Genomic DNA, 14,982 nt, shown 5'->3' on the forward strand with positions numbered 1-14,982 from the left:
ATGTAACAATGCTATGGAGTGGCTTCTGATAGGTCCTTTGCATGTATTATATTGGATTTGCAAAAAGTGGTGCAAATTTGCAGAGCAACCTTTTTGTGAATCCATTCTGACTTAAGACACCAACCTAATTGCTAACTGGGCAGTTCTTAAAATATCTAATTTGAGGCATTGCAGAATGATCTGCCTAATTAATATTCATTAAGCAAGTTGCAATTTGTGAACTCCTGTGATTGGCTGCAATTACAAGGATGGTGGCCTGCATGGACAGCAAGTCACCAAGCTTCCAATGCCATTCCAAAACATAAAACAATTTTTGTTTTAAACGACTTGAGTTAAAGGAAATGGGACTGTTATTAAAAATGAGTTTTCCTTTTTTGAATACTAAACTGAAAGCATGCAGTGGTCTCCTAAACCACTCCCTACTCCCCCTGAAACTGCCTCTGCAATTTGCAAAGGGGAAGGGGTCCAAAAGGACTCCCCCACCCCATTTGTGAATCATTTACTACCCCCCACTGGTGAGTCAGTAAAATCAATGGTTTCCAATTGGAATTACGATTACAAAGGATCGATACATAGGTTACTGAGTCGCAATAATGACGCAATGACCCCTTACATACCCCACCCAAATTGATATTAGGTAATGCATTTTTAACACATTTTGCATAATATATGAATTTTTTTTTGCTGTTGCAAACCATGTATTTTATAGAATTAGAGGGTTTACAAACCTAGCGCACCCCTTTGTATATCTAGCCCCTAGCTCCCAGAAGTTCCTAGAAGTGCTTATTCAACAATCTACCAGGTACAAGAGTTTTGGACGTGAGCCATGAAACTACTCATAGACAGCAGAGACAAGCATAAAGTTTACTGTGGGGTTTGCAGAGATCCCAACTTATTTTTCCTCTGCTTAGAGCCTTATAGAGATGTATTTATAAATACATAAATGTAATATCCTCAGTGAATACTTACTCAAAGTGAATTTTCCATATCACTAAAGATACGCTGTTCTCACATAATAAGTAGCACGTTTCAGTTTTAAATAATGATCAATTATTTTGTTTTGGTGATTGCAGTTGGAAATATAGCACTGTTGTGCTATTGAGCTACTGATAAATCTTATGAATTCTGTCAATCTTTCTTTTACTGTTTGCAGATTACATCTTTTAATGACCCCGATTTCCTTAAGCAACTAGAAATGGCCATAAAATATGGCTTCCCTATTCTGTTCCAAGATGTTGACGAGTACATCGATCCTGTTATTGACAATGTTCTGGAAAAGACAATCAAAGGAGTCCAAGGGCGTCAGTTTATAATATTAGGGGACAAGGAGGTTGACTATGATCCCAATTTTAGGTTATATCTGAATACTAAGCTGTCGAATCCCAGATACTCTCCATCAGTGTTTGGAAAATCCATGGTCATCAATTACACAGGTAAGATGATAATTAATAACACATAAAGACCACATATTTGAAATATCAGTGCTCACCATTTTCAGAATTAAACTGTCTTGGATATCCAATTAAATAACAGAAGGAGCTAACTATTTTTTAAATTATGTATATATAAAAGTGAGAATGTTTTTTAAAAACAATCATGAATACATCTAACAAAAATTCTGGATAATAATAATGTAGGTAAATGCATTTCTGTGTCTTTCTATTATAGCTGCGCTTTATAAACATGCCTTTATGATTTAGGGTGTCTGCTTTGTGTTTTGCCTATATAGTAACATTGAAGGGCCTAGAAGACCAGTTACTTAGTGTTATTGTGGGCTTTGAAAGGAGAGAACTTGAAGAGCAGAGAGAAAGTCTCATCTTGGAAACCAGTGAGAACAAAAAGCTTTTGAAAGATCTAGAGGACTCACTTCTTCGTGAATTGGCCACGTCATCTGGCAACATGTTGGACAATGTGGAGTTAGTGCAAACTCTTGAAGAAACAAAATCCAAAGCCACTGAGGTAATTTCGTATCCATACAATATAATCTGTACTCTAAATGATGACAAGTCTAGTTGTTTTCACACATTTAGGCTATTGGGCCAATAATGCAAGTAATGTACAGAATTGTAGATGGGTAGCACAGTGACAAAGATGCTTTTCACCTAAGGTTTTAGGTGACATCAGGTATATTGACAGCAAAGTTCTTGTTGTTTCTGATGACACTCAGAGCTCTAAATGTTATGTATGGCCCCAAGCAGGGATATTATAAAATATACATATGTGATACAGACTTCTAGCTGCAGATTCTTTACCTTAGAATTCCCTGGTGTCCGCTTCGAATCCGGAATTTTTCTGCTGAGTAGTACCCTGCGTGCGCTGTCGGGTGGCGTCATTCAGATCCGCATGCGTCGTCCGGCTCCACGTGGCGTGTCAGTGTCCTTGGAGCCGTCTGTGACGTCACAGTCTTCTATAAAGGCACCACCCCGGCGCAAGTACGTCAGTTCTCTTCCTTCTGCGCCGGTTAAGTGCAGATCCGGGAAGAGCTATCCTTTTCCTTCGACGTTTGTCGAGGCTTTTTTCTTGATTGCTTGAGATGTCTTTGAGAAAGATAGAATTCAAACTGTGTGGTGCATGTCATCGCACCATGTCGGTCACGGATCCGCACAGAGTGTCTCTCTGGTGTCTTGAAAAGGACCACGATTCGACATCGTGTACCGACTGTCGGGCAATGGCTCTGAAGGCCTTGAGGAAGATCCCTCAGACTTCTGACGGTCACGGTCCCACAGTAGGAGGAGGTCTCGGCACCGCTCCCGGAGACCCAAGTCCTCTTCCACCCATTCAAGGTCATTGGTGCACTCAGGTAAGAGGCACAAAAAGACTTCCCCATGCCTGTTGGCTGACAAGGCATCTAGAAAACATTGACATTCCAAGCAAGGTTCCGTGGAGCCGTCGCCAGGGCCGACTACACGTCTTCCCCCTTTTCCGGGACCGGCACGACCCCCTGCTCAAATTAAAGAATTTTACGAGGCTATGTGCCTTGTTTTTAAGCAGGCTACACCCTCGGGTGGGTCTTCGGGCCCCGCTGGGTCAGCAGGGGTGTAAGGAAATGCCTCCTTGGCTTGGTTACCCCCTAACATTTTGCCTTTGCTGATGTTAAGTTTTCAATGAAAGTGTGCTGGGACCCTGCTAACCAGGCCCCAGCACCAGTGTTCTTTCCCTAAACTGTACCTTTGCTTCCACAATTGGCACAGCCCTGGCACTCAGATAAGTCCCTTGTAAATGGTACCCCTGGTACCAAGGGCCCTGATGCCAGGGAAGGTCTCTAAGGGCTGCAGCATGTCTTATGCCACCCTGGGGACCCCTCACTCGGCACATGCACACTGCCTCACAGCTTGTCTGTGCTGGTGGGGAGAAAATGACTAAGTCGACATGGCACTCCCCTTAGAGTGCCATGCCAACCTCACACTGCCTGTGGCATAGGTAAGTCACCCTTCTAGCAGGCCTTACAGCCCTAAGGCAGGGTGCACGAAACCACAGGTGAGGGCATATGTGCATGAGCAATATGCCCCTACAGTGTCTAAGCAAAACCTTAGACATTTTAAGTGCAGGGTAGCCATAAAGAATATATGGTCTGGGAGTTTGTCAAACACGAACTCCACAGTTCCATAGTGTCTACACTGAAATCTGGGAAGTTTGGTATCAAACTTCTCAGCACAATAAATGCACACTGATGCCAGTGTAGAATTTATTGTAAAATGCACCCAGAGGGCATCTTAGGGATGCCCCCTGAATACCAGTTCGACTCCTAGTGCTAGGCTGACCAGTTTCTGCCATCCTGCCACAACCAGACAAGTTGCTGGCCACATGGGGAGAGTGCCTATGTCACTCTGTGGCCAGGAACAAATCCTGTACTGGGTGAAGGTGCTTCTCACCTCCCCCTGCAGGAACTGTAACACCTGGTGGTGAGCCTCAAAGGCTCATGCCTTTTGTTACAGCACCTTAGGGCTTCCCAGCTAGTGGAGATGCCCGCCCCTCCGGCCACTGCCCCCACTTTTGGCAGCAAGCCGGAGGAGATAATGAGAAGAACAAGGAGGAGTCACCCACCAGTCAGGACAGCCCCTAAGGTGTCCTGAGCTGAAGTGACCCCTGCCTTGAGAAATCCTCCATCCTGAGATTTGAGGATTCCCCCTATAGGATTAGTGATGTGCCCCCCTCCCCTCAGGAAGGAGGCACAAAGAGGGTGTAGCCACCCTCCAGGACAGTAGCCATTGGCTACTGCCCCACAGACCTAAACACACCCCTATATTTAGTATTTAGGTACCCAAGAACCCAGGAAATCAGATTCCTGCAACCTGAACCAAGAAGAAGGACTGCAGAGACGACGGAGGCGACAACTGCTTTGGTCCCAGCCCTACCTGCCTGTCTTCCGACTTGAAGAAAACTGCAACAGCGACACATCCGACAGGGACCAGCAACCTCTGAAGCCTCAGAAGACTGCCCTGAACCAAAGGACTAAGAAACTCCTGTGAGCAGCGGCTCTGCTCAACAACAAGCAACAACTTTGCAATTTTCTTGCAACTTCTAAAGACTTCACTCTTCCCGCCGGAAGCGTGAGACTTCACCCTCTGCACCCGACGCCCCGGCTCGAGCTCCAGAGAACCAACACCACAGGGAGGACTCCCAGGTGACTGCGACCTCGTGAGTAGCCAGAGATGACCCCCCTGATCCCCCACAGTGACGCATGCAGAGAGAATCTAGAGGCTCCCCCTGACCGCAACTGCCTGTAACAAGGAACCCGACGCCTGGACCAAGCACTGCACCCGCAGCCCCCAGGACCAGAAGGAACCGGACCTCAATGCAGGAGTGACCCCCAGGCGACCCTCTGCCTAGCCCAGGTGGTGGCTGGCCCGAGAAGCCCCCCCCTGTGCCCTGTCTGCACCGCTAGAGTGACCCCCGGGTCCCTCCATTGAATCCTATACAAAACCCGACGCCTGCTTTGCACGCTGCACCCGGCTGCCCCTGTGCCGCTGAGGGTGTGTTTTGTGTGCCTACTTGTGTCACCCCTAGTGCTCTACAAAACCTCCCTGGTCAGCCCTCCGAAGACGCAGGTACTTACCTGTAGGTAGACCGGAACCGGAGCACACCTGTTCTTCATAGGTGCCTATGTGTTTTGGGCACCTCTTTGACCTCTGCACCTGACCGGCCCTGAGCTGCTGGTGTGTTAACTGTGGGGCTCCCTTGAACCCCCCAACGGTGGGCTGCCTATGCCCAGGAACTTAGACTTGTAAGTGTCTTACTTACCTGACAAACTAACCATTACTTACCTCCCCCTGGGACTGTTGATTTTTGCAGTGTCCACTTTTAAAATAGCGTATTGCCATTGTTACTAAAACTGTGTATGCTATTGCTCTAATTCAAAGTTCCTAACTTACCTGTGTGGAGTACCTTGCATTTTATGTATTTACTTCAGATCTTGAACTTGTGGTTCAATAAATAAATTAAGAAAAGGTATTATTCCATATAAAAACGAATGACCTGGAGTTAAATCTTTGAGTGTGTGTTCCTCATTTCTTGCCTGTGTGTGTACAACAAATGCTCTGTGCACACTATCTCTTACTATGAGATAGTATATACAGAGCCAACGTCCTACAAGGGTCGCCATTGGATTCGACATCGGTGGTAGCCCCATCCTCATTCCGGATGATCTGGAGCAGGAGGGACCTCGTACGACTCCAACGGCACCGATTAGGCCCAGATCATTGCCTGAGCATTATTCAGAACAGCCAGGCAGCACAGGAGAAGAGTGGGAGGGGTCTGAGGACCCTTTAGAGTGTGAACTGGAGCAAGAACAGGAGTGGTATGAGGATCTAGGAGAAGCCAGTGGACTGGATACTTCTCCAGATACTGGCATGCTCTCTCCTCCCATTGTGGCTAGGGAGGAGGGGGCATCTTATGCCATGGTGGTGCATAGGGAAGCTGAAGTCTTGGACCTGGACTTGCCTACGGTGCCAGTCAGGACTAATCTCCTGACGGAGGTTCTTCAGCCAGGTATTGCTACACCTGCTGTAGGGGCTCCTGTAAATAGGGCAGTCGGCTGCCACCATAGACTAGCTCCAAACGACTGTAGTTTACTCACCCAACAACCCCCCCCCCCCCCACCCCCACCCTCCCAGATAGCCTGGTGGTCCAAGCCTCTACTTCCCGTGGTGCCTTCCCTTCCGCTCCACTGGATAGGGAATCCAAGAAGCTGGACCAACTTGGAAAGAAGTTGTTTTCTTCCTCCAGCCTGGCATTGAGGTCAGTAAACACCTCTTGCCTATTGGGCCCTTTGTCCCATACTTTATAGGATACGGTGGCACAGGTGCTGCCCCATGTCCTGGAGGGCATACAGGGCACTCTCACTCAGGCTGTCAAGGATGGGAGAGATGCAGCCAAGTTTACTATCAGGTGTGGGTTAGATACGACCGACTCGCTGGGCAGAGCGATCGCGTAGACAATGGCCCTACCTCACCATGACAGGCTTCGTTCTAATGGCTTTTCCGGTAATGTCCAGTCGTGTTTGATGGACATGCCTTTTGATGGCTTATTTTGGTGAGAAGACAGACTCTGCACTTGAGAGGTTCAAGGATTCTCGAGCCATGGCTAGATCCTTGGGCCTCTCAGCACCAGTTCACCAGCAGTCTGTCTTCCGTCCCTTTTGAGGCTTCAGAAGGGGCGCGGGACCACGCCAGCAACAACTTAGCCACTGTCCTCCGGCTTCACAAAATCCTGTGCCAGGACGTGGTTGTGGTACCGTCAGACCCTGAGGGTCTGGCCAGAGATCTGCCACCACACAGCCCCCCTCCACTGCGCCCAAGCCCTCCTAGTGTGGTTCTGTAAAACCATGTCCGTCCAGTTGGAGGGAGGATTCAATTTCATCTCACTCACTGGCAATCCATCACATCGGACAAATGGGTCTTGCAGATCATACGGAAGGGCTGTTCCCTCCCCTTCCAGTCTTTCCCTCCGATAAAAGAACGGCTGATGCAGGATAATTTGGTTTTGCTCCGTGAGGAAGTTACAGCTCTCTTGGCCAAGGGAGCTATAGAAAGGGTCCCAATGTCAGAAGTAGGCAGTAGTTGTTATTCCCGCTACTTTCTGATTCCCAAAAAGAACAAGGGCCTACGCCCTATCCTGGATTTAAGGGACGTCAATCTCTTCCGCAAGAAGGAGAAATTCAAGATGCTCATTATTGCTCAGGTCTGTCTGCCCTAGACCAAGGAGACTAGATGGTAACGTTGGACCTGCAGGATGCGTATTTTCTTATCCCCATCGTACCCGCCCACAGGTGTTACTTGTGGTTCAAGGTGGCCCACGATCATTTTCAGTTTACTGTGCTCCCTTTCGGTCTCACCAGTGCCCCTCGGGTGTTCACGAAGGTGATGGCGGTGGTGGCAGCTCATCTGCGCAGGCTAGGGATTTCAGTCTTCCCCTACCTCAACAACTGGCTTTTGAAGGCTCCAACGCCCCAGGGTCTCGTCACCCACCTTCACACTACGGCGGACCTCCTGCATTTGCTGGGGTTCACTATAAACGTGCCAAAGTCACACCTGACTCCCTCTTAGAGGCTCCCTTTCATCGGATCTGTTCTGGACACAGTGCAGTTTTGGGCCTATCCTCCCGAGAAGCGAGTCCAGGATATTCAGGTTATGATACCGATGTTTCGGACTTTATCCTGGATTTCGGTGAGACAGACTCTGAGGCTGTTGGGACTCATGGCTTCCTGCATCCTATTAGTCAAACATGTCAGATGGCATATGAGGGCTCTTCAATGGGACCTGAAGGTCCAATGGGCACAGCATCAGGAAAATCTTAGCAATGTGGTTCAGATCTCGGAGGGAACTGCAAAGGATCTGCAGTGGTGGTTAGTGAACTGCGATTCGGTCAAAGGCAGACTCCTCTCCCTTCCCCAACCAGATCTCATAGTAGTGACAGATGCGTCACTTCTGGGATGGAGCGGCCATCTACTGCCTGGATAGCCAGGTGAGGAGAGAAGGGCATAGGAGACCGCGATGTGACAGGCGGCTCCAACAACGCTGACGATGCCACACGGAGCAGGACGACGCACGCGGATCCGAACGTCACCACCCTATGGGGCACACAGGATACTGCTCAGCAGAAAAATTGCAGATTCAAAGCTGATGCCAGGGAATTCTAAGGTAAGGAATCTGCAGCTAGATTGAGTCTCTACCAGATAATTTGTTACTGAAGGTAAGTAACTGGTTCGTTCAAGCCATGTGGCGCCTGTCACCACGCCATGTCGGTAACGGACCTGCACCTAGTCTGCTTATGGTGTCGCGAGGGCGACCATGACTCAGTTGTGATCAGACTGATTTTACAGGGACTCTCACCTCACTCAAGAAGCGTGAGTCCAACTACTGTGCATCCGACACCCCTGGCCCATGTCCAGAGAAACCAACTATCCAGAGAGGACCTCCAGACCACTCTGACGACGTGTCCACCCTGGGCTGACCTCTCTGCACCCCCATGAGGATGCCTGCAGAGGGAATCCCGAGGACCCACCTGACAGCGACTACCCGGGACGAAGATATCCGACGCCTGGTGAAGCACTGCACCCCCAGCCCCCAGGCCTGTGAGAAACTGACCACCGGTGCAGCAACGACCAGCATGCAGCCCTCACTCTTGCCCAGTCGGTGGCTTGCCCGAGAGGCCCCACTGTGCCCTGCCTACAGCGCCTAAGTGACCCCTGGGCCCCTCCATAGAGTTCTATTGAGAACCTGATGCCACCAACACTGCACCCGGCCGTCCCCGTGCTGCTGCGGGTGTGGTTTTTGTGCCCACTTGGGGCCTCTCCAGTTCTCCTCCAATCCCCCTGGTCTGCTCTCCGACAATGCCGGTATTTACCTGCGTGGAGACTGGAACCGGAGTACCCCCTGTCTCCAAAGGCGCCCACGTAATTTTGGCTCCAGTTTGACCTCTGCACCTGACCGGCCCTGTGTTGCTGGTGCGGGTGTTTGGGGTTGCCTTGAACTCCCAACGGTGGGCTACCTATGCCCCAGAGACTGAACCTGTAAGTGTGTTACTTACCTCAGAAACTGTACTTTACTTACCTCCCCCAGGAACTATTGAAAATTGCAGTGTCCACTTTTAAAATAGCTTTTTGCCATTTTTAAGAAAACTGTGTACAATATTGATTCCATTTAAAGTCCTAAGTATTACTATGCAAAGTACCTTTCAATTGATGTACTTACCTCCTAAATTAATCTTGTGGTTCTAAAAATAAATTAACAAAAGAATATTTTTCTATATCAAAAAAATATATTGGCCTGGAGTTAAGTCATTGAGTGTGTGTTTTCACTTATTGCTTGTGTGTGTACAACAAATGCTTAACACTACCCTCTGATAAGCCTAACTGCTTGACCACACTACCACAAATAGAGCATTAGTATTATCTATTATTGCCTCTGTCAAGCCTCTTGGGGGACTCTGTGCACACTATGGCGGTCATTCTGACCCTGGCGGTCAAAGACCGCCAGGGCGGAGGACCGCGGGAGCACCGCCGACAGGCCGGCGGTGCTCCAATGGGGATTCCGACCGCGGCGGTAAAGCCGCGGTCGGACCGGCACCACTGGCGGGCTCCCGCCAGTGTACCGCCGCCCCATTGAATCCTCCACGGCGGCGCAGCTTGCTGCACCGCCGCAGGGATTCCGACCCCCCCTACCGCCATCCAGATCCCGGCGGTCCGACCGCCGGGATCCGGATGGCGGTAGGGGGGGTCGCGGGGCCCCTGGGGGCCCCTGCAGTGCCCATGCCACTGGCATGGGCATTGCAGGGGCCCCCGTAAGAGGGCCCCTACATGTATTTCACTGTCTGCTGCGCAGACAGTGAAATACGCGACGGGTGCAACTGCACCCGTCGCACAGCTTCCACTCCGCCGGCTCGATTCCGAGCCGGCTTCATCGTGGAAGCCTCTTTCCCGCGGGGCTGGCGGGCGGTCTGAAGGCGACCGCCCGCCAGCCCAGCGGGAAAGTCAGAATTACCGCCGCGGTCTTTCGACCGCGGAACGGTAACCTGACGGCGGGACTTTGGCGGGCGGCCTCCGCCGCCCGCCAAGGTCAGAATGACCGCCTATGTCTCATTTTGATATAGTATATACAGAGCCAGCTTCCTATAGCCATGCACCGAGTATTAGAGCAGGCTGACCCATTTGGAGTCTGAGAATGTAGAAGTTCAGCGGGGCAAGGCTGCAGGAGTGTCCGAGGAGGGAGCGTCATCATCAGATAGCCATGGGGCAAAGCCATGGTGAAAATGTTTAACTTTGGACTTAGTCTGTGAGATGGAAGCTGAAAATCTCCTGTGGGACGAAGCAGAAGGCTTTAGCCGAAGACAGTTCCACAAGGTCGGATACCCCTTTGACTTGTAATGATAAATTTACCTTTACCATTAAAGAGAGTTTATCACTACAAATGTATAGGTACCACACATGCCACATCTACCTCCTCTGATTTAGGAACTACATCTTATAAAATGTAATAAAAACGAATTTGATTTTTTTTTCACTACTAGGACATGTAAAAATGTAAAAGTACATGCCCTACCTTTTAATTACACAGTACCCTTCCCTATGGGCTACCTAGGGCCTACCTTAGGGGTGACTTATATGTAATAAAAGGGGAGTTTAATGCTTGGTGAGGGATTTTAAATGCCAAGTCGACATGTCAGTGGGACACTGCATTCAGACTGCAGTGACAGGCCTTGAGCATGTTTTGAAGTGCTATTTAAGTGGGTGGCACAAAAATGTCTTCAGGCCCAATTGTAGCATTTAGTTTTACAGGTCCTGGGAATATGTTATACCACTCTACAAGGGACTTAAAAGTAAATTGTATATGTCAATCCTCTCCCTCACCAAGGACTCCACCAAGACCAACCTCCACAAAGGAATGAATGCCATCTACGAATGGATGAAGAACAGCTGCCTCAAACTCAACTCAGACAAGACGGAGGTCCTCATCTTCGGCTCCACCCCCTGCGCATGGGACGACTCCGGGTTCCCTGCCACTCTGGGATCCGCTCCGACCGCCACCAACCATGCACACAACCTACGATTCATCCTGGACTCCTCACTATCCATGACCCAGCAAGTCAATGCCATCTCCTCCTCCTGCCTCAAAACCCTCCGCATGCTCCGAAAGATCTACAAATGGATCCCCACGGAAACCAGAAGAACAGTCACCCAAGCCCTCGTAAGCAGCAAACGGGACCACTGCCAAACTCCAGAAAAGGCTGCAACGCATCCAGACCGCCTCTGCATGCCTCATCCTGGACATCCACTGCCACATCACAGGCCACCTAGAGATCTGCACTGGCTCCCCGTCAACAAGAGAATCACCTTCAGACTCCTCACCCACGCCCACAAAGCACTGCACAACACCGGACCAGAATACCTCAACAGACGGCTCTCCTTCTACATCCGACCCAACAGCTCCCCGACCTCGCCTTCGCAACCGTCCCACGCATCCGCAGAACTACAACTGGTGGCAGATCATTCTCGCAGCTCGCCACCAAGACGCGTCAGACCAAGGACCTCCTTACCTTCAGGCGACTCCTCAAGACCTGGCTGTTTAAGCAGTAGCAGTGCCCCCCAACACCTCCCCCCCCAAGCGCCTTGAGACCCTCACGGGTGAGTAGTGCGCTTTACAAATTCCTTGAGTGTTTGACTGAATCAAACCATTTTTAGGGGAGTGACCACAAGCACTTTAGCACTAATCAGAAAAGGGAAAAGTGCAACAAGTCCTAAGGCCAGCAGAGCAAAAATCCATAAAGGAATGGAGGCAAGTAGGCAAAAGGTTAGGGAGTAGGGGGAAGCACCCTAAGGATGACAGGGCTAACAGTGGCAATATCCATAACATCTGTTCTACAAGGGATAGTCCAGTTATACTACTATATACACACCTGGCTTCTGCATATAAGGTGATTGATAATCATTACAGGTGTACTTCGGTGGGGTGTTTGGGGTGTTACTACAACCCCCTAATAAATGTATTTTCTGATTAATAGTTGGGTACAGGTGTTTTCAGTCAGTAAGGTGTCTGTGGGATTTTTGCATGCACACGCTCACAAAAACATACTCTTGCATCTCTGTTTTGAAAGCTCTGAATATGTTGAATATTTTACAAAATATTGTACTCCTCTCACAGTAGTCCTAGCAATCTGCAATCCTCCCTCTATCAACACATTGTAAGCCCTCCTTGTTTTACAATGTATTTTAACGTTATATGCCAGCATGATTGTCTGGAAGTCTTATGTTCACCCCGCTGTCCCCACTCTTACTGACCAAGCTGCACCCCTGCTCTCATCTCAAAGTGTTCAATTCTCTTTGCTAGATGGGGGTGCCTTATGCTATTAAATTGATGTCATAATGTGTTCTTTGTTATTTAATGTTACCATCAATTATGCAGTGTGGGTTGTCTGGTAATGTTAATATCAAAGATGTTTTACCTTGATTTGTTGTGAGTGGGAAATCAGTTTCGCTATTATTAGAAACTCCCAGCATATTTACATTGACATACAGCCTTACTTTTCTTCAATTACATTGTGGTACTAAGAAAATGTCAGATCATTCATTACCCTAATGTGCATATGTAGTGGGCAGCGTTTGCTGTATTCCAGAGGGCTGGCATTCTCTGGAGCTTCCGGTCACACTCTAACTCCATGCTCTATTCTAGGACTTAAGGCATTAAGGACACAATGGGTCTACATCAACCTGATGGCAAAAGTGGTGATACAGCCTAGAGTCAGTCCGTGAGACTGAGAGACCCATGGCATGCCCATGAATGGAGATGGAGTGTAGCCTCTGCTTTCTATACAAACTGTGCATTCCTAAGATGGTGGACCAATGGTGGTGATAGCTATTGAGAGCCAAAACCTGCCACAGGTGCTGCTGGCACTTAGAGAATCTTTATTTTCGCCATCCCACATGTCGCTGGGTGAACAAGGCCTCGTAATCAGCCCTTGGTCAGTGAAGAAGCGGCATCAACAAGTGAGGTGGGGGGGAGTCACCATTAGAGAAGCGGGGCGGGGAAATAGTGGAGCTACTGGGCTGATGTGTTCCTGCTGAATGACAGCAGATGACTGACACTTAAGTGGCACTAGTGACCTCATCCAGTGGAGACTAGGACTACCAAGTTGCACCCATACTGCCTGAGGAAAACACATGTTTCCTCTGAGACCCTCATCCTAACGGGATGGTCCCATCCTAGTGACCCTAATCCAGCTGAGGGAGAATCATCGGTGATGGCAATGATGACCGATTTGCAGATATCTACACAGAGGATAGAAGTGAAGTTGTACTCGATTGACTAGCTATTTATGACTTAAGAGCTGGAATTTTGCGAATTACACCAGTGGGGAGCGGTCTGGACTCCACGACTGACAATCAAGAGCATGTGGTTGAGACAGTTCTGGAAACTGATAATTGGAAGAGTGTGGTTGCTACTTTATCTTGCTTGGAAGACAGAGTAGAATACTTGGAGAATGGGGTTAGGGCCCCCTGTTAATTTCAGGTGTGTTGCTCCCACCAGTTTGTTCTAGACTGTCATTCACATTTCTGCCATGCAGGTGGTGAGGTTACCCATGAAGGCCCCAACTTATTTGTTCTTGGTCAGGCTGGTGGATCAGAGTCAGCACATGGGGGTGTCCAAAGGTACTGCAAAACGTACCTCTTTGAGCTGAGTACTTAGTGGGCACATATATTTCCCAATCATGGGTTGCATGCTTTTCTCTCGCTCTCTACCTCACCCCGTTCTAAACCATCTCAGCTTACCAGGGTTGTAAGATCTGTGTTGTGTAGCACTATAAAAACTTTCTTTGAAAGTCTGATATAATGATCATGAGTGATGTTCTACCTTGTTGTTCTTAGACCATGGTGTTAATACATCTGTATTGTCACTTTATGTCTTTAATAAAAAACTCTTAATTATGTGTAGATTCACAACAGTACATCTGCACCCTTCATTTAAGCAGTTATAAAGGATAGGGCACAGTTGAATGCACATGTCCATACTTCTGCAGCTAGCACAACAATGAGGCTCGTCAGCTTTAGGGTCACTCTTCCTCTACTTTACAGATGTGCTCTGGGAAACTGTTCCTCAAATGAGAACTAGTCTGAGGGATGTAGTCCAAAGTATGGGTGGGGATTGAAACTTTCATTCCAAACCTTTACCTTAGACACATTAGAAACTTCAGATCCTCCTAGAGGGGGATTCATAAAGATAATATCCACCTCCTTGTCGTTAATAAAATCAAGACTGTTTCTGTGCATGCAAGAGAAACATCTGCATTATTGCTGATACATGGGCTAAGGATAACTTTATTCTTATACACAAGAAATCCATGAGTCACAATAATGTGAGTGGAAGGAGGGCTGTTTATGTGTGTTTGTGTAAGCTTATGTTTTTGTACAGCCAAATGATCAAGTGATATCACACAGTTTTCCTTGATGGCATTCAGTTCTCCTGAATTTTCACAACTTGCGACAAAGTAACTGATAACACAATTTTTAAATGGATTCTCTTTTTGCCTTCCAATTACTTTATAGGTATCCGAAAAACTGACATTGGCAGCAACAACAGCAGTTGACATTGACAGGCTGCGGGATGGTTATCGGCCAGCTGCCAAGAGAGGGGGTATCCTGTTCTTTGTTTTATCCGAGATGGCCCTGGTGAACTCAATGTATCAGTACTCATTGTCCTCTTTCCTTGCCGTCTTTGGTTTCTCACTACGAAAGTCTTTACCTGATGCCATTCTGACCAAAAGACTTAAGAACATCATGGACACCCTGACTTTCAATGTGTACAACTATGGCTGCACAGGTGAGTGTTGATGACAATTATAGTTTATAGTGTCTGTTTCTTATTTTGGATAATAGTGTATTCCTAATGACACGCATAATGTAAGAGTAAATCAGATTTGGGGCCAGACATAAACCTTCTTTAGAAATAAATAGCTAAAACTGAGCAAGTTTGCAATGTGCAAACTGAAGGT

At 48.2% G+C, this 14,982-nt stretch overlaps 1 protein-coding gene across 1 annotated transcript in view; it reads left to right on the forward strand.

Moving 5' to 3' along the window:
- DNAH10 (dynein axonemal heavy chain 10) overlaps nucleotides 1-14,982 on the forward strand; it is a 1,282,131-nt gene that overhangs the window by 1,123,331 nt on the left and 143,818 nt on the right. The window contains exons 63-65 of the mRNA XM_069215014.1: nucleotides 1,154-1,433; nucleotides 1,730-1,959; nucleotides 14,537-14,810. Of these exons, the coding sequence (XP_069071115.1) occupies nucleotides 1,154-1,433; nucleotides 1,730-1,959; nucleotides 14,537-14,810 (784 nt within the window). The remainder of the gene's footprint in view (nucleotides 1-1,153; nucleotides 1,434-1,729; nucleotides 1,960-14,536; nucleotides 14,811-14,982) is intronic.

The sequence above is a fragment of the Pleurodeles waltl genome, chromosome 11 (genome assembly GCF_031143425.1).
Source record: "Pleurodeles waltl isolate 20211129_DDA chromosome 11, aPleWal1.hap1.20221129, whole genome shotgun sequence".
In the NCBI taxonomy this organism is placed as follows: Eukaryota; Metazoa; Chordata; class Amphibia; order Caudata; family Salamandridae; genus Pleurodeles; species Pleurodeles waltl.